The 24,097-nt window shown below is 46.8% G+C and overlaps 1 protein-coding gene across 1 annotated transcript; it reads right to left on the bottom strand.

The window, feature by feature from the left end:
- Nucleotides 1–3,125: 3,125 nt before the first annotated feature.
- On the bottom strand, nucleotides 3,126–24,097 carry LOC138645750 (uncharacterized). The gene is made up of 3 exons (XM_069735273.1): nucleotides 24,021–24,097; nucleotides 16,555–16,628; nucleotides 3,126–4,320 (listed from the first exon to the last, which is right to left on the bottom strand). The coding sequence occupies exon 3, from the start codon at nucleotides 4,251–4,253 to the stop codon at nucleotides 3,126–3,128; it is 1,128 nt and encodes a 375-aa protein (XP_069591374.1). The 5' UTR covers nucleotides 4,254–4,320; nucleotides 16,555–16,628; nucleotides 24,021–24,097.

Genomic DNA, 24,097 nt, shown 5'->3' with positions numbered 1-24,097 from the left:
AATGAAGGAGTCTCGGCAATTCCAAGGCATCATCCCTCACAGTACAGGCTCCATTATAGACACATCACAAGGCACAGCTATGCTAGTAGAATAACAGCAGAGAAACACTGCACATAATCGCCAGAACCAACTGAACTATTATAGGACAATTCCAATGGCAACTGAAGGCTAAATAGAGCCTGGAGGGTCAACCTTAAGAGGGAGATTTGGGCAAAACAGGGCAAACTTCAAAATGGATTATATTGGCAAAAATTAATATAGTGTGTGTGTACATTATTATAAGACCACATTGTGGTTGGGAATAACTTTTTAACCTAATCGGAAACCATCTTGCCTGACAATACCTGTTAGAATTAGGAGACAATGATCAGAGCATGAGGGGTGGGGGGGAGGAGGCTATAGGCTATTATAGGCTATACAATGTAATGTAATGTGTAAAAAAAAAAAAAAATATATATAAATTCATTCATTCATACATACATACATACATACATACATATATATATAGTTTATTTTTCTGCTTTCATTTTACAATTTAAATGTTGGAGTTAAAGAAATAATAAAAAAAAATAGAAAAAAAAAACCCATTATTGTGTACAGGGTGGATTTGATTTAAATCTAACTGATTTAAATCACGATTTAAATCACGATTTAAATCACTAGTCAGTAAGGCTTGATTTAAATCAGTGATTTAAATCAAAGTTTCTACCCAACTGAATTTGACTCCGCAGAGGTCCCAGCCTCTTCTTCACGGCAAAAATGTTACAACATGAACAGAGTTGAGAAAAAGACCTTAATCCTATTGTTCTACAAACCTATGAATACAGAATCAACCCCTTCAGTGCCAAGTCCAAGAAGTTAGACAATATGTTTCTGATTGTTTGGAGTGGAATAGATCTGCACAACACAAGAAGAATGTGAATCTAAGTGTGAGGAGGAGGAAGGGCAAGCAGACAAGAAAATGAAAGTGAAACTTTGAGCACAATACTGCAGCATAGCCAGACAGACAAGTCTGGATCTGTTTGTGTGTACGATCTGAGGTTTATTACATTCTTTCCTTATAATGGCAGCAGGCCGTAAAAGAGACCCAGTTTGGGAATATTTTAATGAAGCTCCTTCGCCTATCGGTAAGGCAGGCATGCGTGCAAAATGCAAACGATGTAACAAAGAGATGCAAGGCCTGGTGGCGCGAATGAGGCAACATCATGAGAAGTGCGGTGATGAAGATGACTCCTCCTCCTCACACTTAGATTCACATTCTTCTTGTGTTGTGCAGATCTATTCCACTCCAAACAATCAGAAACATATTGTCTAACTTCTTGGACTTGGCACTGAAGGGGTTGATTCTGTATTCATAGGTTTGTAGAACAATAGGATTAAGGTCTTTTTCTCAACTCTGTTCATGTTGTAACATTTTTGCCGTGAAGAAGAGGCTGGGACCTCTGCGGAGTCAAATTCAGTTTTGAGAACTGCGTAAGTAAAGCGAGCGTCTGTGATAATATAGGAGAGAAACTGCCCACTAATCCTACAGAAACCTCTGGAAGAGCATGGCATTGTGAATGTTACACATATACAGCCTTTATTCTACTGAGTTAAACAACTCAGCTTTATCTCATGATGGAAGAACCTTTGGATGGTAAAATATTTTCCCCAAAAAGCAGTTTATTGAAAAAAAATCCGATTTAAATAAAAAAAAAATCCGATTTTTTTGATTTTTTTTTATTTTTTTAAAAACATTGATTTTTATCCACCCTGATTGTGTACAGCGCCGACTTCACGCTGACGTTGCAGCAACAAGTGAGCTTAGCTTCTGCCCGACTCACTGAGCGCACGGATTGGCTGCAGTGCTGTTGAGGCAACTCCAGCGCTGCAGACAGTAACAGACACTAGGAGCAGCGGTGGGGTCTCCGTGCTGAAACCAAGAAGGGCAAGTAAATCACATTAAAAAAAAAAAAAAAAAAAAAAAAAAAAACAACTACAGCTGGGATCAGGGGTTCTCTGAAAATCCCTTTAAATCAAAAATTCCTATTAGCTCATATTACAATAGTGCATTATTTATATGCAACACGTTTCAAAGTGTGTGACTGTAAATGATCAATTTGTTTGAAGACAAACCACAGATCTTACTTATTAGACCATCTTTAGAAGTGGGTATGCAATTTTATATATTTTGCCAAATAAGTATCAAGTGTCTCTAAAACTATTAGAGCTCACACAAACTAATGCAGGCGAATCTGACAAGCCAACTCACATCCTTTTGCATGACTATACCGGCACCCAACAACTGTGTTTAAAAAATTGACAGCTTAAGACCCAAACGGGGCTCTGAAGCCACGAGATGAGGAAGGAGGATTCAACTATGACAGCAGGCAGACCAATAAATATGCTTCAGATGTCTTAAAGGGAACCTGTCACCCCGTTTTTTCGATAGGAGATAAAAATATGGTTCAATAGGGCCTGAGCTCAGCTTTACATCAGTACCTTTAATTTCTCGATTCCCGACCTTAGCTGCGAAAATACCTTAGTAATCTCTCCATTTTCGTATCTCAATCACCCCGGTCTGGTCCAATGGGTGTGGCCTAATCGCTGTCTCTCCCCCCACTCCTCGGCGTCTCAGACATAACTAGATCTGTGAACTGCACAGATCGCGGTTAGTTTTTGCGGTTGCGCATTGAATTAGCGTCTCGCGCGTGCGCAGTATGCTTTGACCAACTGTGGGCAAAGCATGAAATCATTATTGCGCATGCGCCGGCTTTTGACCCTATGCTCTGTGCCCTGGAAGCATAGAAAGACTTCCGGGGCACAGAACGTCAAGGAAAATGCCGGCGCATGCGCAATAATGAGTTGAATGCTTTGCCCACTGTTGGGCAAAAGATAATGCACATGCGCAAGACACCACTTGAATGCGCAAGCGCAGAAAACTACGCCAACGCAGGAAAGAACATTCGTAGGGGTGATTGACATACGAAAACGGAGAGATTACTAAGGTATTTTAGCAGCAAACGTGGGAAATCGGGGGATATGAAATGTACTGATGTAAAGCTGAGCTCAGGACCTATTAAACCTTATTTTTATCTCATATCGAAAAAAAACAGGGTGACAGGTTCCCTTTAATAGTGAAGAGATCACTGGAGCTTTACCATTTTTCCAGGTGGCAGAGAACCTCTTGGCAGGGATGTGATACTTGAGCTGGCGTTATCCTGTTTTGAACACTGTGTCACGACTTTAGAGTTGAAATTGGGGTTTACAGATAGCTTATTGGCTGAAGGTATTGTGACACTGCGAGGAACAAATGTTGGAGATCTTAAAGGAGCTGCAGATTTGAAGTTTTCTGGTCCAGAGATATTTTTCTGCTCATCACAAGAGGAGAAACAGTCACGGACAGTATTTCCTACATCACGAATGTTTACTGTAGTAACGGACACAGTCATTTTAAGTGAATCGTCTCGAGATGCAGTTTCTGAATGGCTAGGTTTTGCACTGCTGGATGCAGCATACCATATACCTTCACTGACAGATTTCACTGTAGCAGGTTTTCCATCCATAACCTTTACATCAGTGTCTCGTTTTAATGGCTCGGTTTTGTCATTAGGGACTTGTACCTGGTTCAGTACAACAGGACGCAAAGTTCCAGAGTTGCTTTGCTGCTCTGTGCCATGAATGGGTTTCACTGGCTTTGCACGGACATGACTGCTATGATCTTTACCAAACCGATTATTCTCATTAGGTTTCTTGCCAATAACAAAGCTAAAAGGATGCGTCGCGGCCGGCATAGGAGGATGCGTCGCGGCCGGCATAGGAGGATGCCGGTTAGGCAATTTATATAAAGTATAAGAAAAAGGAACATACATAAAATTTGGTATGCTGTTAAATTTTGCATATGAATGTTGCGCCGGCAACATCCACTGGTAATTGGGAGTCCTAGAGTTACAAAAGCCAAATGTATTGGATGGTGGGCCAGCTGGAGGCCTTAGGTTATTATTCATGTAAGGATAACCTTTGTTGCATGGCATATTTACATAAGGATTTGTCACACTGCCGCAAACTGGTGCAGCCTGGGTCCAATCACACTGGGATGAGCCACTCTTCGGTATGTGTGACCCAGAACCTTGTTGGGGTTCAAACATCTCAAATCTACCTTTTCCATCTTGTGGAATCTCTCCAGAAACAGATTTTATTTTTTGAAAAGCAAGTGAAAGATTGTAATTTGGAGTCTTGATGATGCGAACTTTTAATTTTTTCCCAAAAAACATCTTTCCATCCACTTCTTTTGTGGCAGTTTCTGCTTCTTCTGACTTCCTGAAAGTCAGTACTGCATAACTAGAGGGTGAGAAAAAAATAATTTGAAAACCATCATATGTATAGAGCTTTTACATGAAGTGTGTGTGTCAGATATATATTGTAGAATTAGAAAGGAATAACCCTCTTAGGCTACTTTCACACTAGCGTCGGAATCTCCCCGTCGCAATGCGTCGGGCAGAGATTCCGACTCTAGCGTTTAACGCACTGCACAACGGAGGCAGCGGATGCATTTCTCCGGCGCATCCGCTGCCCCATTGTGAGGTGCGGGGAGGTGGGGGCGGAGTTCCGGCCGCACATGCGCGGTCGGAAAAAGTGCAAGCACTTTTGCAGGATGCGTTTTTTCTGCAAAACGACGCATTGTGACGGATTGCAGTTAACGCTAGTGTGAAAGTAGCCTTAGTGATCCTCCACAGAACATATATTATACACGGATTTACAACACGCACATTATGTACATGATGCACAGATCTGTGTGTGTGTACAGATCTCTGCTACATGTAAATACACAGATCTGCTATGTCTATGCACACAGACCTTTGCACAGGTCCTGTAGGCTTTATGGCTAAAAGAATTTATTTCTTTATCGCTTCATTGGGGGGACACAGGTAACCATGGGTGTATGCTGCTGTCGCTAGGAGACTGACACTATGCAAAAAAAAAAGGAAGTAGCTCCTCCTCCGTAGTATACACCCACCAACAGGCTCAAAGTACCTCAGTTTGTGCTTAGTGTCTGTAGGAGGTGGTCCTGGATCGTCAGATCCGCTGCGAACCTTTGTTCCCTTACAGGTTTTATTGTTTTTAGTAACATTCTCTTTTTGTCTTTAAGATACAGCATTTCAGGGAAACGGTTTTATTCTCACTCTGCCTTCCCAGGAGAGGCGGCTGAGCGAGCAGTGTGGTGACGCCCACATTGCAACTCTCAGACCGCCGGCAGGACATTATCCCGTCACCCTCACAGGTGCTCCAGGGCCTAACTGGTGGCGGTCCTAGCCAAAAATGTCCCCCTCACCCCTCTCCTCGGGGAGGGCTGAGAGGACTCTCGGCTAACTAGGGCACGCCGTACGCTGAGGCCCTGTCTCCCGGCCTATGAGAGAGTGGGTCTTTTTCTCTATCCCTCTCTCCCGAGACGCCCCCCGCAGGGGAAACAGTGTGTCTGTCTGCAAGGTGTGGTAAGATTAAAAACCGTATGAAGATTCGTGCAGTCACCATCGTCTTCCAAAGGGCACAACAGGCGTCCACACTGGATCTGGAGGACATTGAAGCCTGAGCAGAACAGCGCCGTCTCTATTATCAGGTAGGACCAGCCCAGGCTGGTTAATTTCTCTCTTCATAAGGGCTTAGCTCTCTCTAACCTTAGCCCTAGTCTATCACTTATGCCCAATCTGAGGGAGGCCCATTCCTGTCCCTGTAATCCGCGACGCCTGTGCCATCTGTAAAACAGAAGTGGCATTCAGAGAAAACCTCCAACGCCCGGGACGAGAGCACTGCCCTCCCTCCGGAGTGGGCTGTTGCCATGTCACAGTCGGTCACAGATCTGACTAAAGTCCCGCAGTCCCCGGTCCTAGAACGACATTTACATTCGTCTTTGCCACCAGTGCTCCGAACACGTTTCTGCCATATCAGCCGTGCACTTTCCGACAGTAAAAAAAAAAATCTGACAACCGATTTTCTGAGCCACAAGGGTCCCGCTTGGGCGGGTGCTTGCTCAGCTCCCTGTCTTCATCCAAATATGCTGAAATGGGGCTCTCCGGACGTCAGCCTCAGATAAACCACGAGGCTCCTTGGTTCGTAGCCAGGTCCCGGGACAAGCTACCCACCTATATAGACTCACTAGTAATATCTTGGTCACAATTCCAACTGCTTTATAGTTTTCTGTCTCTCCCATTGTCTCGAGAGTCGTGAAAAGGATAAAGGAAGAAGGGGTCCCTATATTCCTGATAGCTTCGGACTGGCCAAGAAGGGCCTGGTGAACATGTTCATTTATGTCCCCTGGAAGCTTCCAGGCCGTCCAGATCCTCTCTCTCAAAGTTCCCTCTTCCTCCAGAGTTCATAGTCTCTGAGATTAACAGCATGGCCATTGAGGGAGGCTGTTTTTTTTTCCCATCTGATCATTCAGGCCATGATTGGGGCCAAGAAACCAGCATCCTGGTGTATCTACTACAAATACGGAAAAGCCTTCTTCTAGTGGAGTATGGACTGGGGTTGGTCCCCATGTCCTTTTCTCTTCCTTTCATTCTCGTTTTTCTTCAAGGTGTGGCCACCTTATGCCTCCTTATTGTCTTCAAGTTGATCCATGGGTTTTTTATCCTCGTCTTTTACGCGCTGCAGCGCGCCACTGTTGAGTCCGTTCAAGACATCACATTTTTTCTCTTGTCTGGGACAGTTGCCTTCTTAGTTAAATTACGTCTATCAGAAGAGTTTCCGAGTTAGCGGCATTGTTCCCCACCCCTGATTCTATATCAGTACAAGGTATTTCTCAGGCCTGTTCCTCTCTTTCTACCCGAGGTGGCCTTTTCATTTCTCATTAATGAAGACTTTGTCCTTCCTTCTGTGTCTCTCCGGTACATCCCCTGGAGACGTCCCTCTACAAGCTGGGTCCCGTCACGACTCTCCGAGTCAACTTTTCAAGGGCTGCTCCCTTTCGCCAATCGGATGCCCTGTTCATCATCCCTGAAAGTTACCTTAATGGGCTCCTAGCTTCTAATTTCACTATTGACGTGAGGTATTCCGCTTTCAGGACCAACAGCCTCTTCCGGCGGTGCAGGCTCTTCCAGGGGTGAAAGCTCACTCCGTTCTGCGGTGGGGGCCTCCTAGGTTTTTCGTTACAAGGTTTTAGCTTCCAGTTTGTAAGAACACAACAAAGTTTTTTGCGGGGTTCATACCCATGCCTCGTCTGATGCAGGCCTGGGAAGGAAGGTGCTGCAGGCGGCGGTTTTCCACCGACCAACCTGAGCTCATTTATTGCTTGGATCTTCCCGTTTCCCACCCTAGGGACTGCTTTGGGACGTCCCATGGTTACCTGTGTCCCCCAATGAAGCGATAAAGAAAGAAGGATTTTTGGTACTCACCGTAAAATCTCTTTCTTGGAGCCTTCATTGGGGGGGGGGACAGCACCCTCCCTAACTGTTTGTACCATTATTTGGTCTATGTGCCTTCTTTGTTGGATTGGTACATATGTTGAACTTTTGGTTGCTTCTCCTACTGCTTTAACACTAACTGAGGTACTTTGTACCTGTTGGTGGGTGTATACTACGGAGGAGGTGCAAGGTTCCTTTTTTTGCATAGTGTCAGCCTCCTAGCGACAGCAGCATACACCCATGAAGGCTCCAGGAAAGATTTTACGGCGAGTACCAAAAATCCCTCTTTCGCAGTGCATAGGGATACTGCACACAAACTAATCTTTCTTATCTCCTTTATAACACGATCTAAAGATGTAAGATCAATTCTTTTGCACAAATGTTATATAAGCCAAGTCTAACACCTTCCCTCTTCAGGATCCACTTAAACAGTAAACAACAGTGTGTGACCAACGCCTAGTTTCTTTTACATTGTGTAAAACCATTTTCTAAGCCAGCTATACAGGTGCTTGTCACTAAATTAGAATATCAAAAACTTAATTTGAGATCTTCAATTAAAAAAAAGTGAAAGCTATATAGAGCCATTTCAAACCGTGATCTATTTCAAGTGTTTATTTCTGTTAATGTTGGTGATTATGGCTTACAGCCAATGAAAACCCAAAACTCATTATCTCAGTAAATTAGAATACTTTGTAACACCAGCTTGAAAAATGATTTTAAAATCCGAAATGTTGGCCTACTGAAATGCATGTTCAGCAAATGCACTTAATACTTGGTCGCAGCTCCTTTTGCATCAATTACTGCATCAATGCGGCGTGGCATGGAGGCAATCAGCCTGTGTCACTGCTGAGGTGTTATGGAAGCCCAGGTTGCTTTGATAGCAGCCTTCAGCTCGTCTGCATTGTTGGGTCTAGTGTCTCATCTTCCTCTTGACAATAGCCCATAGATTCTATATGGGGGTTAAGGTCAGGCAAGTCTGCTGGCCAATCAAGTACAGTGATACTGCTGTTTTTACACCAGGTATTGGTACTTTTGGCAGTGTGGACAGGTGCCAAGTCCTGCTGGAGAATTAAATTTCCATCTCTTTTTTTTTTTTTTAAACATAAATTTTTATTTACAAATTGTGTCAAGCATTACATCTTATTGACATTAAATTCTTAATAATTAACACAACGTTATGGGGATTAGGGAAGGGAAGAGGATAGGGGAAATGGTGACATTACAATAACTATCCAATCACATTCTCTATATGCAAATCTGCAAAGTCATTTAAGAACGGTATTTAAACGGAAAGATAACCAATTGTTCCATTTTTTCTGAAATTGAGCTATATTATTATTAGATGTAGCGATTATTTTTTCTGATAGGCAATTTTCGTTGATCAGTGATACGACCTCGGGCAGTGAGGGGCACCTGGAGTTTTTCCAGTAACTAGCAATTTTGAGTCTTGTTGCTACAATAATATGTACAATCACTGTACGGAACTCATAGGGAAACGAGTCCAAATCAATAGCGAGTAACGCCTGCTGTGCATTAAGAGTCACCGGTATACCACAAATCTGGAACATCAGATGATCTATGGCTGCCCACAGACGTCTAATTCTGTCACAACTCCACCATATATGTAGCATGTCTGCACAGGGGTCTCCACACCTCCAGCACGTGTCTGGGGAACTGCAGAACATCCTGGACAATCTACTGGGAGTGAAATACCACCGATATAACAATTTCCTGGCGTTTTCTATGTGGTTAGTACATTTAGATTGGCTTCCAATAATTAAGAAGGATGCCCTCCACTGATCCGGTGTGAATGTGCAGTTTAGGTCTTTTTCCCATTTTTGCAGGTATGTAGTTAGAGAGGGCAGAGTATTCTCCAACATACAGTCGTAGCTTGTGGACAGCGCTCTAATCTGTGATGTCGGGTTCATCAGCATAGAGTAAAGTTTAGATGGCGGTGCAGGCATCTGTTTTTTCCTTTCAGTTAGGAAATGCCGGATCTGCAAATATTTGTAAAAATCCCTTTGAGGAACATTGTATTTATCTCTCAATGATGTAAAAGTAATTAATTCCTCCCCCTCATACAAGTTCCCAATTGAGGTGGTTTTGGGTAAATTCCAATTTTTAAGTTTGAGGTCCGGGATACAATGCTCCAGTGTCTCTATAGGAGCTTTGAGGAATGCGGTTTGTATAAGGCCTAATTTATTAGTCAACACTCTCCATAGCTCCAGAGCCGCGTCTATTGTTGGGGACATTTTTAGGTTTCTATTAGGGACTTTAGTTTGATGTGCATGGTAAAAAGCTGAGACATTGGAGGTTCTCATCAGATGTTTTTCAATTGCTATCCAGTGCCGATCATCATCATTATTCCACATGAATCGTAACTGTTCGAATAATGCGGCCCTGTAGTACCGGACCACTGAGGGGCACCCCAGGCCACCCTTACTCATAGGGATGTAAAGCGTGTCCGCTTGGACTCTGGGTTTTCTCTCTTGCCAAATGTATTTTAAAATCATTGCTTGAATCTCTTTTAATATTTTCATTGGGAATATGATGGGGAGATTGCGGAACAAATACAGTATTTGTGGGAGAATGAACATTTTTACCGATGCAATCCTGCCCAGCCATGATAGTTCGTGTTTCTTCATACGTAACATGTCAGTTTGGATTTTCTTCCTTAGAGACTCATAATTCAGTGATAGCATTTTATCTGCCGAGAGTGTCAGCCGAATACCCAAATACTCAATGTGGTCATTTTCCCACTTAAAAGGGTACTTATTCTCAAAGCTTTTGGGGTGTTTTGTGAGAGGGGTCAGGTTTAATACCTGGCATTTAGACACGTTCAGCTTATAATATGATATTTTAGTATATGAATCGATTACTTGCATTGCTGCCGGCAATGATTCTGTCGGGTTTGTTAACGCTAGAATGATGTCGTCAGCAAATAAGCCTATTTTGTGTTCCGTTTTATTCACCTGAATTCCTGATATCATCGAGTGTGATCTAATTTTCTGCGCTAGAGGCTCAATCACCAAAGCGAATATAAGGGGTGATAGCGGACACCCCTGTCTCGTCCCGTTAGTAATAGTAAACCTGTCCGACATCATTCCAGAGACAGAAACCGATGCTGATGGGTGAGAATATAGCAGAGTGATTGCTTTAGCAATATTACCCGTAAATCCGAATCTGGCCAGAACCTCAAACAGGTATCCCCAATGCACCCGATCGAACGCCTTCTCCGCGTCCAGGGATAGGAGCAGAGAAGGCGTCCGGTCGCTCCCCGCCACATGGATGAGGTCAATCATTCGTCTGGTGCCGTCCAATGTCTGTCTAGATTTGATAAATCCAACCTGGTCTCTGTGCACCAGGGAAGGGATTACATCGGAGAGTCTATTTGCTAAGATTTTGGAGTACAGCTTGAGGTCAGTATTTAGTAGGGATATTGGCCTGAAATTACTTGGATGATCGGGAGTTTTTCCTGGCTTGGGAAGAGGGACTATAGTCGCTTGTAACATTTCTTCTCGTATTTTGCCTGTTTCAAATATATTTTGGAAGACTAATAATAGATGTGGGGACAATATTTGGTTGAATAACTTCAAGTATTCATTAGTTATACCATCCGGTCCTGGGGATTTATTATTTTTTGTTGCCTGAATGGTTTGTTGGATTTCTTTTTGGCTTATAGGTTGATTTATTGCCATCAATTTATCCTCTGGGATTTGGGGTAAAGATATGCTATTCAGGAAATTATTAATTAGCTCAGCGTTGGGTTGTGGGATAAGGTTGTCGGTCTTGAGATTATAGAGTGAGGAGTAATATCTTGCGAAAGTATTCGCAATTTCTTTAGGGTTGTATATTTTGTTCTTTTGATCATCTTGTATGTGAGCTATTTTTTGCTTTGTTAATCTCGCTTTAATCTTATTGGCAAGTATTTTACTCGCCTTATTCCCCTGCCAATAATATTTAGCTTTATTCCTCCTCAAATTATGCTCATATTTATATTGGAATAGCTGATATAGTTCGTATCTTGCCTTTTGTAGTTTCCTATATACCGTGGGTGATGGGCTATGTTTATGGATGTTTTCCATTGTTGCTATATTTTTATTGAGCTCTTCTATTTGTCGCATTCTCAATTTTTTGTGTTGCGCTGCTATCTGTATTAGCCGCCCTCTTATATAGGCCTTGTGGGCGCACCACACTGTGGTCGGGGATATGTCAGGGGTACTATTGATATCAAAAAATTCCTGGAGAAGGTCGTTAAGTTGGGATTTAATATTATCTGAGGCTATTAAGAAGTTATTAATTCTCCACGGAGAATAAGTTAAATTATTGTACGTCTCTTTAATTTGGCATGTTACAGGAGCGTGGTCCGACCAGGTTATGTTCCCAATTTTTGCTGATTGTATATTTTGTAGGAGCCATTTATCCACTACTATTAGATCTATTCTTGAATATACTTTATGTGGGTGGGAGTAATATGTATAATCCCTTTCAGAAGCATGAAGGACCCTCCACGTGTCATACAATTCTTCTGATATAAGACACTGGGACAGCGCATGGGATTGGGACTTTTTCTTTGAGCACCAAGATTTGTCTATGTTGGGGATCGGGACGAGGTTAAAATCTCCACAGATTAGCAGGGATCCTTGTTTTATTTTGGATAATTTAGTTATGAGGTCTTTAATAAAAGTGATTTGACCTGTATTGGGTGCATATATAGATGCAATTGTATACACCTTGTTATTGATGCTACATATCAATATTACATATCTGCCTTCATCATCCAGAACGCTATCAACAAGCTGGAACGCTACAGTGTCTTTTATTGCAATCGCTACCCCTCTCTTCTTTTTCGCCGCATATGACACATAGATATGGGGGTAATTTTTATGTTGTAGTCTATGGGTATCATCACGATTTAAATGAGTTTTTTGGACACATAGTATGTCCGCTTTGAGTGCCTGGGCTTCCTTCCATAATAACGATCTCTTGAAAGGGCTGTTTAGGCCTTTCACATTAATGCTAGATATTTGAAATACCATCAGTTACAAAAAAGAAAAAAAAATTCAATCAGTCACCAGATACAGGATAATAATAAGGGAAACAAAGGGGTTAAAGTAATTAACAACAACCAGAACAAGTACAACTTGTACAACTCAGAGTCCGGTTCTATGTGAACCAACTGGATAGTCGTTCCTATCCAGTATTAAAGGGGGGGAGAGAATAGAAAAAACGAAAGCAATATTCTCATGCCCCTTCAACCTGCCAGCCAGGCAAAAAAATAACAGTGTGGTGTCCTGGCATAGGCACACAGGGGATACATATGGTAACAGAGTACTTGCGTGAGAATCAGGTCCATTCTTTGTTCAGTGTCGGGGGTCTTTTCTTTAGTGGGGAGCTGGTATCTTCATCCACTGATGTCAGGGACCATTCCTGGAGCAGGGTCATGGCCTCTCTGGGAGACGCAAGGACGTGTGAAGTTCCGTTTTCCGTCACGATGAGCTTTACTGGATATCCCCACTTGTAGACAATACTGTTGTCCCGTAGAATCTTGGTTGCGGATGAGAATTCTCGCCTCCTGTTCAGGGTTGTCGCAGACAAGTCGGTGAACACCAGAATGTTCCGGAATCTTTCTGGAAGTTCTTGCTTTGCTGACGCTGACTTGGTCACTGCCTCCTTGAAATGGTAGAAGTGCAGCCTGGCTATCACGTCTCGCGGTGCGGAGCTGGGAGCAGACTTTGGTTTGGGGATCCGATGTGCCCTGTCAATCAGCAGGTCCCTCTGTTCTGCTGACGGCACCAGAATTGTGAAGAAGTCCATTAGAAACTCCTTTAGTGTATCCGCTGACACACTCTCAGGGATTCCTCTGAAACGTAGGTTATTGCGCCTGGATCGGTCTTCTAGGTCTGCAAGCTTCAGTTTTAGGGCCATGATTTCTTCGTCCGCTTCATTATGCGCGTCTACTAGTTGGTTGTGCGCCGTAGTATATTCCTCCAGTTTCCCCTCTATGTGTGAGGTTCTGTCGCCAATCTGCGTTATTTCTTTATGTAGCTCAGTGAAAGCCGTTGTGATATCAGTATGAATGGCTTGCTTCAGGTCTCCCAGCAGGGATTTGAGTGTGGCTACAGTGACAGGGGCAGAATTGGAGTCTGTAATAGGAGAGTCTGAGGAGACGGTCAGGGCTGTGTTTAGTGGCTGTAAATCTTCAGGCTCTGAACCTTCAGCATTCCTAGCAGGGGGGAAAAGCAGGGACTGCAGCGTTGGTGAATAGCTCTGTGTGCTCAGGGATCTTTCAGTTTTGCTGGGAGTTTGGGGCTGGTGGAGTGATTCACTGTGCAGCTCTGACCTTTGCTTCACACTGCCATCACTCCTGCTGCTGCCGGCGGCCGCGTGGTGAGAGTTGCGGTCGCCATCTTGGATCCAACTACCCATCGCTTCAAAGACCTGGACCCTGCTGGGCGCCTGCCCCCTCCTTCTCTCTCGCTTCATTCCTGGAGTGCACAACCGCCTGGCTTATCTTATCTTCAGATCTGACCTCCTCCGGTCACCTCACTGTGCTTTGGGCCGCTTATGATAGCTGGTGGTTAGGGAGCTCGAGCCTCGCACGTCCGCTCAGCTCCACATCCGGTCACGCCCCTAAATTTCCATCTCAAAAAAGCTTGTTGGCAGAGGGAAGCATGAAGCGCTCTAAAATGTCCTGGTAGACTCTTGATAAAACACAGTGGACCTACAGCAGATTACATGGTTCCCCAAACCATCACCGATTGTGTGCCTCTCCACACAAATAAAATGCAAAATTTACTTTCATCTGAAAAGAACACCTTGGATCACTGAGCAACAGACCAGTTCTTTTTCTCGTTGGCCCAGGTAAGACGCTTCTGGGGTTGTCTATTGGTCATGAGTGGCTTGACACAAGGAATGTGAAACTTGTAGCCCATGTCCTGGATACATCTGTGTGTGGTGGCTTTTGAAGCAATAACTCCAGCAGCAGTCCACTCCTTGTGAATCGTCCCCCCCAATTTTTTAATGGCCTTTTCTTAATAATCCTTTCAAGGCTGTGGTTATCCCGGGTTGCTTGTGCACCTTTTTCTACCACACTTTTTTCTTCCACTCATCTTTCCATTAATATGCTTGGATACAACACTCTGAACAGCCAGCTTCTTTAGCAGTGACCTTTTGTGGTTTACCGTCCTTGTGGAGTGAGTCAATGACTGCCTTCTCGACATCTGTTAAGTCAGCAGTCTTCCCCTTGATTGTGGAGCTTACTGAAACAGACTAAGGGACCTTTTTAAATGCTTATGAAGCCTTTGCAGGTGGGTTTTGTTAATTATTCTAATTTACTGAGATAACGACTTTTGGGTTTTCATTGGCTGTAAGCCTTAATCAACACTAACCGAAATAAACACTTGAAATAGATCACTCTAATGACTATAAAATGAGTTTCACTTTTTGTATTGAAGAATTGAAATAAATGAACTTTTTGATGATATTTTAATTTAGTGAGAAGCACACACCATATATTTTTAGTAAAATTAGATCACTGGGAGTAAATTGATTTAACGGGAATCTGTCACCCCAAAATTCGCCTATAAGCTAAGGCCACCGGCATCAGGGGCTTATCTACAGCATTCTGTAATGCTGTAGATAAGCCCCCGATGTAACCTGAAAGATAAGAAAAACTGGTTATATTATACTCACCCAGGGGCGGTCCCAGTCCGGTCCGATGGGCTTCGCGGTCCGGGTCCAGCGCCTCCCATCTTCATACGATGACGTCCTCTTCTTTGCTTCCTGCTGCGGCTCCTGCGCAGGCGTACTTTATCTGCCCTGTTGAGGGCAGAGCAAAGTACTGCAGTGCGCAGGCTCTGGGCCTCTCTGACCTTTCCCGGTGCCTGCGCACTGCAGTACTTTGCTCTGCCCTCAACAGGGCAGATAAAGCTAAGGCCACCGGCATCAGGGGCTTATCTTCAGAGCAAAGTACTTCAGTGCGCAGGCAGCGGGAAAGGTCAGAGAGGCCCAGAGCCTGCGCACTGCAGTACTTTGCTCTGCCCTCAACAGGGCAGATAAAGTACGCCTGCGCAGGAGCCGCAGCAGGAAGCAAACAAGAGGACGTCATCGTATGAAGATGGGAGGCGCTGGACCCGGACCGCGAAGCCCATCGGACCGGACCGGGACCGCCCCTGGGTGAGTATAATATAACCGTTTTTTTTATTTTCTTTCAGGTTACATCGGGGGCTTATCTACAGCATTACAGAATGCTGTAGATAAGCCCCTGATGCCGGTGTCCTTAGCTTATATGCGAATTTTGGGGTGACAGATTCCCTTTAAATGGCAAGTGTGCCTTGTAATAAATTTAGATAAGAAGGATTTGAGGATAATCTGCACTGCTCGTATACCTTATAATAGATCCAAGTTCAAACAGGAGGTATTAGCGGTTCTTTTTAATTCAGTGTGTGATTGCTACAGACTTTCACCAGGACAAAAAAAAAAAAAAAAACTTTTTTTGTCGTTAAAATTAAGTCTGTAGCACTTAAACTGCGCTTTCTCGGTCTGATGACCCGTTGGATCTGCAGCAGCTGGATTGACATGCCTTTGGAATGTTGCATATATACAACCAAATCGGGTTAGCATAACCTTGTTTTGAACAGCCTTATATTCGCCTGGTTAAGATCCTATTGTTCAGTTCTTCTCCTAGTTTCTCCTTGTAATAAATTTGGCTGCGTGCTCCCATATCTTACATTTATGGCATATTCACAGGATGTCAAATGTATAGTACATGCAGGCACCCAATGCTGGGAATGCAGAGATGGCCAAAATTCTCATACAAATGAATAAGAATTCCGACCACCTCTCCGCTGACAGAGCACAACGACCTGTATTCAAGAAAAATGCAGGATGCATTGGTAGCACCCCAAATAGGTCGTAGTTTTTGACTGTCCAAAAGTTAGAAAATGAAATCACACCTATGATCAGGAAATACACCTAAATTTGAGAGGTTTCTGGCTTGCAGCTTAATAAATCTGTTTAAAAGCCCAATTCCTGGTACACTGCAGCCACCTTTTCAACTTTCGGTTAGGATAAAGAAATTTTGCACAATCTGTGACAGTTTTCTGTGACAGTTTACCCCCGAAAAAGAGTGTAAACTGCTTGATAAATGTGGGCCACTATATCAAAACCTTACCTGCAAGTCAAAGAGGATTCTTCAAGGAAAACGTTCAGCACATGGTATTTTTGGAAGACTTCAATCAGCTGAAACTGCAAAGTAATACAATCAATAGAAATACTTACAATTAATTAGATTTAGGCTGCGTGCCCACCATGCGTTTTTTATGCGTTTCCGCAGCGTTTTATTGCCGCAGCGGAAACGCTTAAAAACGCATTCCTATGCAATTCGATGGGATTCAACAGTTGCTGTGCCCATGCTGCGGATATTCCCGCTGCGGAATCGCATAGCGGTAAAATCCAAAGCATGTTCATTATTTTGGCGGAATCGCGGCGATTCTGCCACCATAGGATTGCATTGAAATGCTCATTTTATGCATGTGGCTATGCCCTCCATGCGTAAAGTGAGCGCTTCAGTTGCGGATGGTACCCAGGGTTTGGAGGAGAGGAGACTCTCCTCCTGGCCCTGGGTACAATATTCCTGGGAAAAAAAAGAATTAAAATAAAAATTATGGATATACTTACCTTCTGATGGCCCCCAGAGTCCTCCCGGCTCTCAGCGGTGCACGCAGCGGCTTCCATTCCCAGGGATGCATTGCGCGAATCACCTGAGATGACATCATGGTCATGCGACCGTGACGTCACAAAGGTCCGGATGAACACAGCATCCCTGGGAACGGAACGTACAGGGAGCGCTGCTGAGGAGATCGGGAGCCGTCGGAAGGTGAGAATAACAGGATTTTTGGTTGCTTACCGTAAAATCTGTTTCTTGGAGCCTCCATTGGGGGACACAGGAACCATGGGTGTATGCTGCTGCCACTAGGAGGCTGACACTATGCATATAAAAAAAGTTAGCTCCTCCTCTGCAGTGTACACCCCACCGACTGGCATACTCAGTTAGTGAGAAAGCAGTAGGAGATAAACAACAAGGTTGAAAACCATAACCACAAACTTGAGAACTGTAAATGTGAGAACAGTCATAGAACATAAAACAAACTGAGAAACATTAGGAGGGTGCTGTGTCCCCCAATGGAGGCTCCAAGAAACAGATTTTACGGTAAGCAACCAAAAATCCTGTTTTCTTTATCGCCTCTCATTGGGGGACACAGGAACCAAGGGACGTCCCAAAGCAGTCCCTAGCGCGGGAAAAACAGACTTCCATCAGGTCAGAGGACTCACCACTGCCGCATGCAAGATCCTTCTGTCTAGGCTGGCGTCCGCCGAAGCGTAGGTATGGACCTTGTAAAATTTGGCGAACGTGTGGATGGAAGACCAAGTTGCCACTTTGCAAAGCTGTAGGGCGGAAGCCCTGTGGTGCACCGCCCAGGAGGCGCCGACTGCCCGGGTAGAGTGAGCCTTGATCCCAGGAGGGGGCACTCTGTTCTTGACCCGGTAAGCCTCCAGAATTGCCTTTCTGATCCAGCGAGCAATAGTCGCCTTAGAAGCCGGTTGGCCTCTGCGCGTGCCATCAGGAATGACGAAAAGAGAATCCGTCTTCCAGAAAGTGGACGTTCTATCCAGGTAGATCCTCACTGCCCTGACGAGGTCCAGCTTGTTCAACGATCGCTCCAGAGGATGAGTCGGGGCTGGACAAAAGGAAGGTAGAACGATGTCCTCGTTGAGGTGGAAGGTGGAAACCACCTTAGGAAGAAAAGAAGGCGGAGGCCTGAGGACCACCTTGTCCTGGTGAATGACCAAGAACGGAGGACGGCAAGACAGGGCCGCCAACTCGGAAACGCGGCGGATAGAAGTGATGGCCACCTTCCAAGATAGAACTGACAGGGGAATCTCCCTGAGAGGCTCAAAGGGAGAAAACCTCAGAACGTCCAGTATCAGGTTTAAATCCCATGAATCCACAGGGGCTTTGTACGGAGGGGCAGCGTGGGCTACTCCTTGAAGGAAGGTCTTAACCTATGATCGACAAGCTAAAGTCTTCTGAAAAAGGATGGAAAGCGCAGAGACCTGGCCCTTCAGGGAACTAAGAGCCAGGCCCGAATCCAGTCCTGCCTGAAGGAAGGCCAAAACGGAAGGCAGGGAAAAGGACATAGATGAAACGCGGTTGGACTCGCACCAACGGAAGTAAGCCTTCCAGGTACGATAGTAGATCCTGGAAGACGAAGGCTTCCAGGCCTGAATCATGGTGTGAATCACCCGGTCCGAAAGGCCGGACGTTCTTAGAACTGCGGTCTCAACAGCCACGCCGTTAAACTGAGCGACCGAGAATTCGGGTGGCAGATCGGACCCTGAGACAGCAGATCGTGCCTGTCTGGAAGGCGCCAGGGAGCGTCCGCGAGAAGGTTGACGAGCTCCGCGAACCAAGCTCTCCTGGGCCAATCCGGGGCGATCAGAATGACCGGCACCCCTTCCGCTTTGATCTTTTTCAACAGTGTGGGAAGTAATGGAAGGGGTGGGAACAGGTAGGGTAGCACGAACTGTGACCAAGGAAAAGCCAGGGCGTCGACGCCCACTGCAAGAGGATCGCGAGACCTGGAGACGAATTGCGGGACCTTCCTGTTCATTCGAGACGCCGTGAGGTCCACGTCCGGAGTCCCCCATCAAAGACAAATCTGATGGAAGACCTCCTGATGCAAGGACCATTCCCCTGCCGCGAGGCCCTCGTGGCTGAGGAAGTCGGCGGCCCAATTGTCCACGCCGGGGATATGCAACGCGGATATCACCGGAACCGTTGCCTCTGCCCAGAGGAGGATCTTTGATACCTCGGCCAGGGCCAAGGAGCTCCGAGTCCCCACCGATGGTTGACATATGCCACAGCTGTGGCGTTGTCCGTCTGGATTGGGATTGGTAGTCCCCTGAGAATCCTTTCCCAGTGACGGAGGGACAGAAAGATGGCCCGAATCTCGAGGACATTGATCGGCAGAGATGACTCCTGCACCGACCAACGGCCCTGAACCGTCTGGTGGCGAAAAACCGCACCCCAGCCGAGCAGGCTGGCGTTCGTCGTCACCACCTGCTAGTGAACTGGAAGGAAGGACCTGCCCTGGGAGATGAGAGGTGACGTCAGCCACCAGTTGAGAGACTGTTTGACCCGAGAAGAGAGTCGGATCGGACGATCCAGGGAGAAGACAGACCTGTCCTACAGACAGAATGGCTTGCTGAAGGGGTCGCGAATGAAATTGTGCGAAAGGAATCGCTTCCAATGTTGCTACCATCCTCCCCAGAACCTTCATGGCCGAACGGAAGTAGGGAGGCCGAGGACACTGGAGCAAGCGTATGTCCCGACGGAGGATGGATCTCTTAGACTTTGGTCTGACGAGTGTCTAAGAACATGCCCAGAAAGATGATGCGCTGAGAAGAAATAAGGCAGACGTCTTCTGGTTGACCAGCCACCCGAAACGGGCTAGGGAGTCGAGGACGATGGACAGATTTTCGTGAGCCTGAGAAAAGGACGGAGCCTTGATGAGGAGGTCGTCGAGGTATAGAAACAGAACCAGGCCTCTGACCCTCAAGATGGCAATCAGCGCCGCCATGATCTTCGTGAAAACCCTTGGGGCGGTTGCGAGACCGAAAGGCAGGGCGACGAACTGAACATGTTCCTGGAGCACCACAAAGTGCAGGAATCTGTGATGTCCCGGGAATATCGGGACATGGAGGTAGGCGTCCTGAATATCTGTGGAACACAGAAATTCCTGAGCCTCCATGGAAGCAATTACCGAACGAAGGGATTCCATCCTGAAGTCTCAGACGAACCCTCCTGTTCAGCAATTTGAGATTCAGAATGGGACGAACCTTGCAGTCTTTTTTCGGTACCACAAACAGGTTTGAATAGAAACCTGTGAACCGTTCTTTTTCTGGGACGGGAACGATTACCCCGGCTTTGAGGCGAGAGCGGCCCCCTTTAGAGGTAGACATTGTGAAAAGGTCCCTGAAGAAAATGCCAGAGGGTTAGGGGACAGGGGGCAGAGGGGAGTGTCAGTCTGCAGTGCAGAGCTACTCACAACAGACGAAAAACGGATTCCGGAGGAAGCTGTCCGGCTTGATGGTATGGACCTCTGGCGAGAAGTGGTCCCTTAGGCAGGAGGGTGGTATGGCCTCCTGCTGCAATTTGGAACGATCTGCGGCTATCTTGTACCCCGTGTGGAGGAGAGGACTCGTGGTTCAGGAGTCCCAAGATGGCGCCGGTGGGCGGGGAAAAAGGCGATGCCTCAGTGGAATTGTAGGGCGGGAGAAAAGCCCGCCTAATGAACGAGGGAAGAAGGCGGAGTCCGGCACCGGAAGTAGGTGACCGGCAGAAAAAGGCCGCGGCGTAGGAACAGTGCGCCGCAGTGGAGGAAGCGACGCAGCAGGTGAGCGGCCACAAGCAGCGGGTGGAACAGCGCAGCCGCAGGCCCAAAGCGGTGTGGCAGCCTGGCAAGCCGCCACGCTGAAGGAGGATGGACGCCGGAGCAGCGCAGCCGCAGGGTGAAGCGATGCGGCGGCTGGCAAAGCCGCCTCGCTGAAGGGAGTGAACGGCCGCTTACAGCAGCCGAAGCAGGGAAGCCGCAGGGGGCCGAAGTGATGGCTTTGCCAGCCGCCACGCTGAAGAGAAAAAGAACGGCCGCCTGCAGCGGCCGGAGCAGGGAGGCCGCAGGGGCCCGAAGAGGTGTGGCAAGGCCGCGCTGGTGTAAGGTGGTCGCTGAGAGCGGCCGTAACAGCGCGATGACAGATAAGAAGCGGCGCAGTAGCCCGTAAAGGTAGCGGCGCGGCGGCTGGGAAGAAATGCGACCTGCATCAGGAACCCCTTAAAACAGGCACCCTGAGGATCCAGGGAAGCCGCAGGGTGGAAAGGGAAAATACTCACCTTAAATATCCCACGCCGGTACTAACCTGGAAGGAATGAGACGTCTAGGGAGCTGATGGACGTCCTCGTCTCCGCAACCGACAGGCTCTGGTGGGCGAGTGGGTGGGGGACGGAGGCAGGATCGGACATCTAAGCACGCTGGTGTGCTAGGCTCTTGGTCCTGCTGAAGGATCTATGAGGATACGGGGTGGCAAAACACGCCGTACTCATAGTCCGCCTTGTGAGAATACAGGTGTGACTGTTCACCCTGTATCCCTTCGGAAAAACCTAAAAGAAAATTACGCACATTGAGGTAGATAAGGGTCTAATGAAGGACCCGTGTCCACCTCCTACTGACACTAAGCTAAACTGAAGAGTATAATGCCAGCCGGTGGGGTGTACACTGCAGAGGAGGAGCTAACTTTTTTATTTGCATAGTGTCAGCCTCCTAGTGGCAGCAGCATACACCCATGGTTCCTGTGTCCCCCAATGAGAGGCGTTAAAGAAAACCATATTTTGTATATTTTTAAATCATTTTTAACATTCTATCTTTTACTATTGATGCGGCATAGGCAACATCTATAGTAAAAAGTTGGTCACACTTGTCAAGCACTATGCTTGACAATTGTGACCAGTCAATCACTTTTTCAATCGCTTGTAAAAGTGCAAGCATTCTGCAAGCTAAAAACGCTCGCATTTTGCGGGAAAACGCATGCGAATTCCGCATGCGTTTTACCCGTGGCAGGGAGTTGCGGAAGTGCTACGGACATTTCCGCAGCTTTTCTGCAACGTGGACACATAGCATTAGTGTTATTTTAGCAGAGGTTGCCCAGCAGCCTTTTTTTTAGCAAGTAGAAAAATAGCTGCTGCTTAGAAGCTTCCATCACGGAAACAGGCCTATACACATTTTTAGATGCAAGTCCCACCGATTCTACACTGTGCCCAGATCCCAAGTTGAAGATTAAGTTTTTAATGATTGCAAATAATGTAGCGTTTATCACACTGCCTCAATACTGGAATATAGTGCAGTTAGTTATCCCATCTTCAAACCCGCTATGCCCATTACAAAGTGAAGGAAAATGAATAGAGCCAGCATCTATATACACAATTGTCTAAGGTCCACTTCTGTCTGTTTGTCTGTAACGGAAATCCCGCGTCGCTGATTGCTTGCGGCCGACCGCGACCTATCAGCGACGCGGGATTTCCGGGAAGGGGTGTGGTCTCCATCACTGCCGGTGTACAGGAGAGGGAGAGAGTGTACCGACCAGGAGGGAACGTGGAGGTGTCTGGACAGTGCGTGTAGCGGCCCGGGTGAGCGAGGTAGGTGGGGAGGAAGCCGGGGATTGGGAGAGGGCAAAGAGTGGAGGGCAGAGGGGACTGCGTGAGAGGACGCCGGCCAGTGACTACCTATTGTGTGCGGACACCCGGAGTCCTGCGTGTGCGGAGAGACAGGGAGAGGGAGCAGGGGACGCGACTCCCCCGCCGCTTTGAACTATACCGGCTGATGTGGGCTGTGCTGTATACTACTGTGTGGGCAGTGCTGTATACTACTGTGTGGGCAGTGCTGTATACTACTGTGTGGGCTGTGTTATCTACTACGCGGCCAGATAGAGCTATATCGTATATGTCCATGTAGCTGCACAGCCTATAGGTGTATGTCTATATATCTTTATCTATATATAGATATATAGACATAACCGTCTTGTGGGGGGGGGGGGGAGGGTGTTGACTGACTGGAGGGGAGTGGGGAGGGGACAATTCGCTGACAGACTGTGCTTGTCGCTAATTGGTCTGTCTGTAACAGAAATCCCGCGTCACTGATTGGTCGCGGCCGGCTGTGACCAATTAGCGACAAGCACAGTCCGTCAGTGAATTGGCCCCTCCCTACTCCCCTCCAGTCAGCGTCTCCCCCCCCCATACTCCCCTCCAGTCAGCGTCTCCCCCCCCCCCCCATACTCCCCTCCAGTCAGCGTCTCCCCCCCCCCCCCCATACTCCCCTCCAGTCAGCGTCTCCCCCCCCATACTCCCCTCCAGTCAGCGTCTCCCCCCCCCCATACTCCCCTCCAGTCAGCGTCTCCCCCCCCCCCCCCCCCCCCCCCCCAAGGCAATGTGTCGCCCCATCCCGGACCCTTGTGCCCCCGGTTACCCCCAGTTCGGGTTCGCGTCAGCATACACACGGGCTCTGCTCCCGGCCTGGCGGCTGGGGCTCAGGCCCCGCGATAGGGAGGTGGCGGGAGGCCGCTCGCAGGAGGAGAGGGGCGGCCACACATAGCACAGCTGGGCCAGGATCACAGGCTTCCGGGACTGATAGCGAGGAAAGGACGGGCGGCAGCGCCGCAAACTGCACTACAGGCTGCCGAACCCCCAACATCCTGCACCCAATCAGCAACAGGCGCAGTCCGCCCGCGAATTGGCGCGGGATTTGAACCACGCTTCGCTGATTGGTCGCGGACGACCGGGCGCGACCAATCAGCGATATTGGCGCTGAATTTAACCCCCACTCACAGCGCGACGTACATACATACATACATACATATTTTAGAATACCCGATGAGTTAGAATCAGGCCACCATCTAGTAGTAATATAAAAGCCGATGACAACTTAAAAAAAAAAAAAATTACATGTGGTAAAGAAGGGTCAATACTACAAGTAATAAGCGTTGATTAAACTGGGCTACTGAATGGAGGTTATAGCTGTATTATCATACCTCTTTAACACATGAAGCTACATTCCCCACATGGACATAGTAATGGCTAGATTTTTCTGACAAATGCTCTGCAGATT

This window comes from Ranitomeya imitator, chromosome 7 (genome assembly GCF_032444005.1).
Source record: "Ranitomeya imitator isolate aRanImi1 chromosome 7, aRanImi1.pri, whole genome shotgun sequence".
Classification (NCBI taxonomy): domain Eukaryota; kingdom Metazoa; phylum Chordata; class Amphibia; order Anura; family Dendrobatidae; genus Ranitomeya; species Ranitomeya imitator.
This window is presented reverse-complemented; position numbering and strand designations above follow the sequence as displayed.

Bases quoted from the DNA above. Each gene is read 5' to 3' on its own strand.
- LOC138645750 (XM_069735273.1), bottom strand. From the start codon at position 4,253: ATGTTTTTTGGGAAAAAATTAAAAGTTCGCATCATCAAGACTCCAAAT.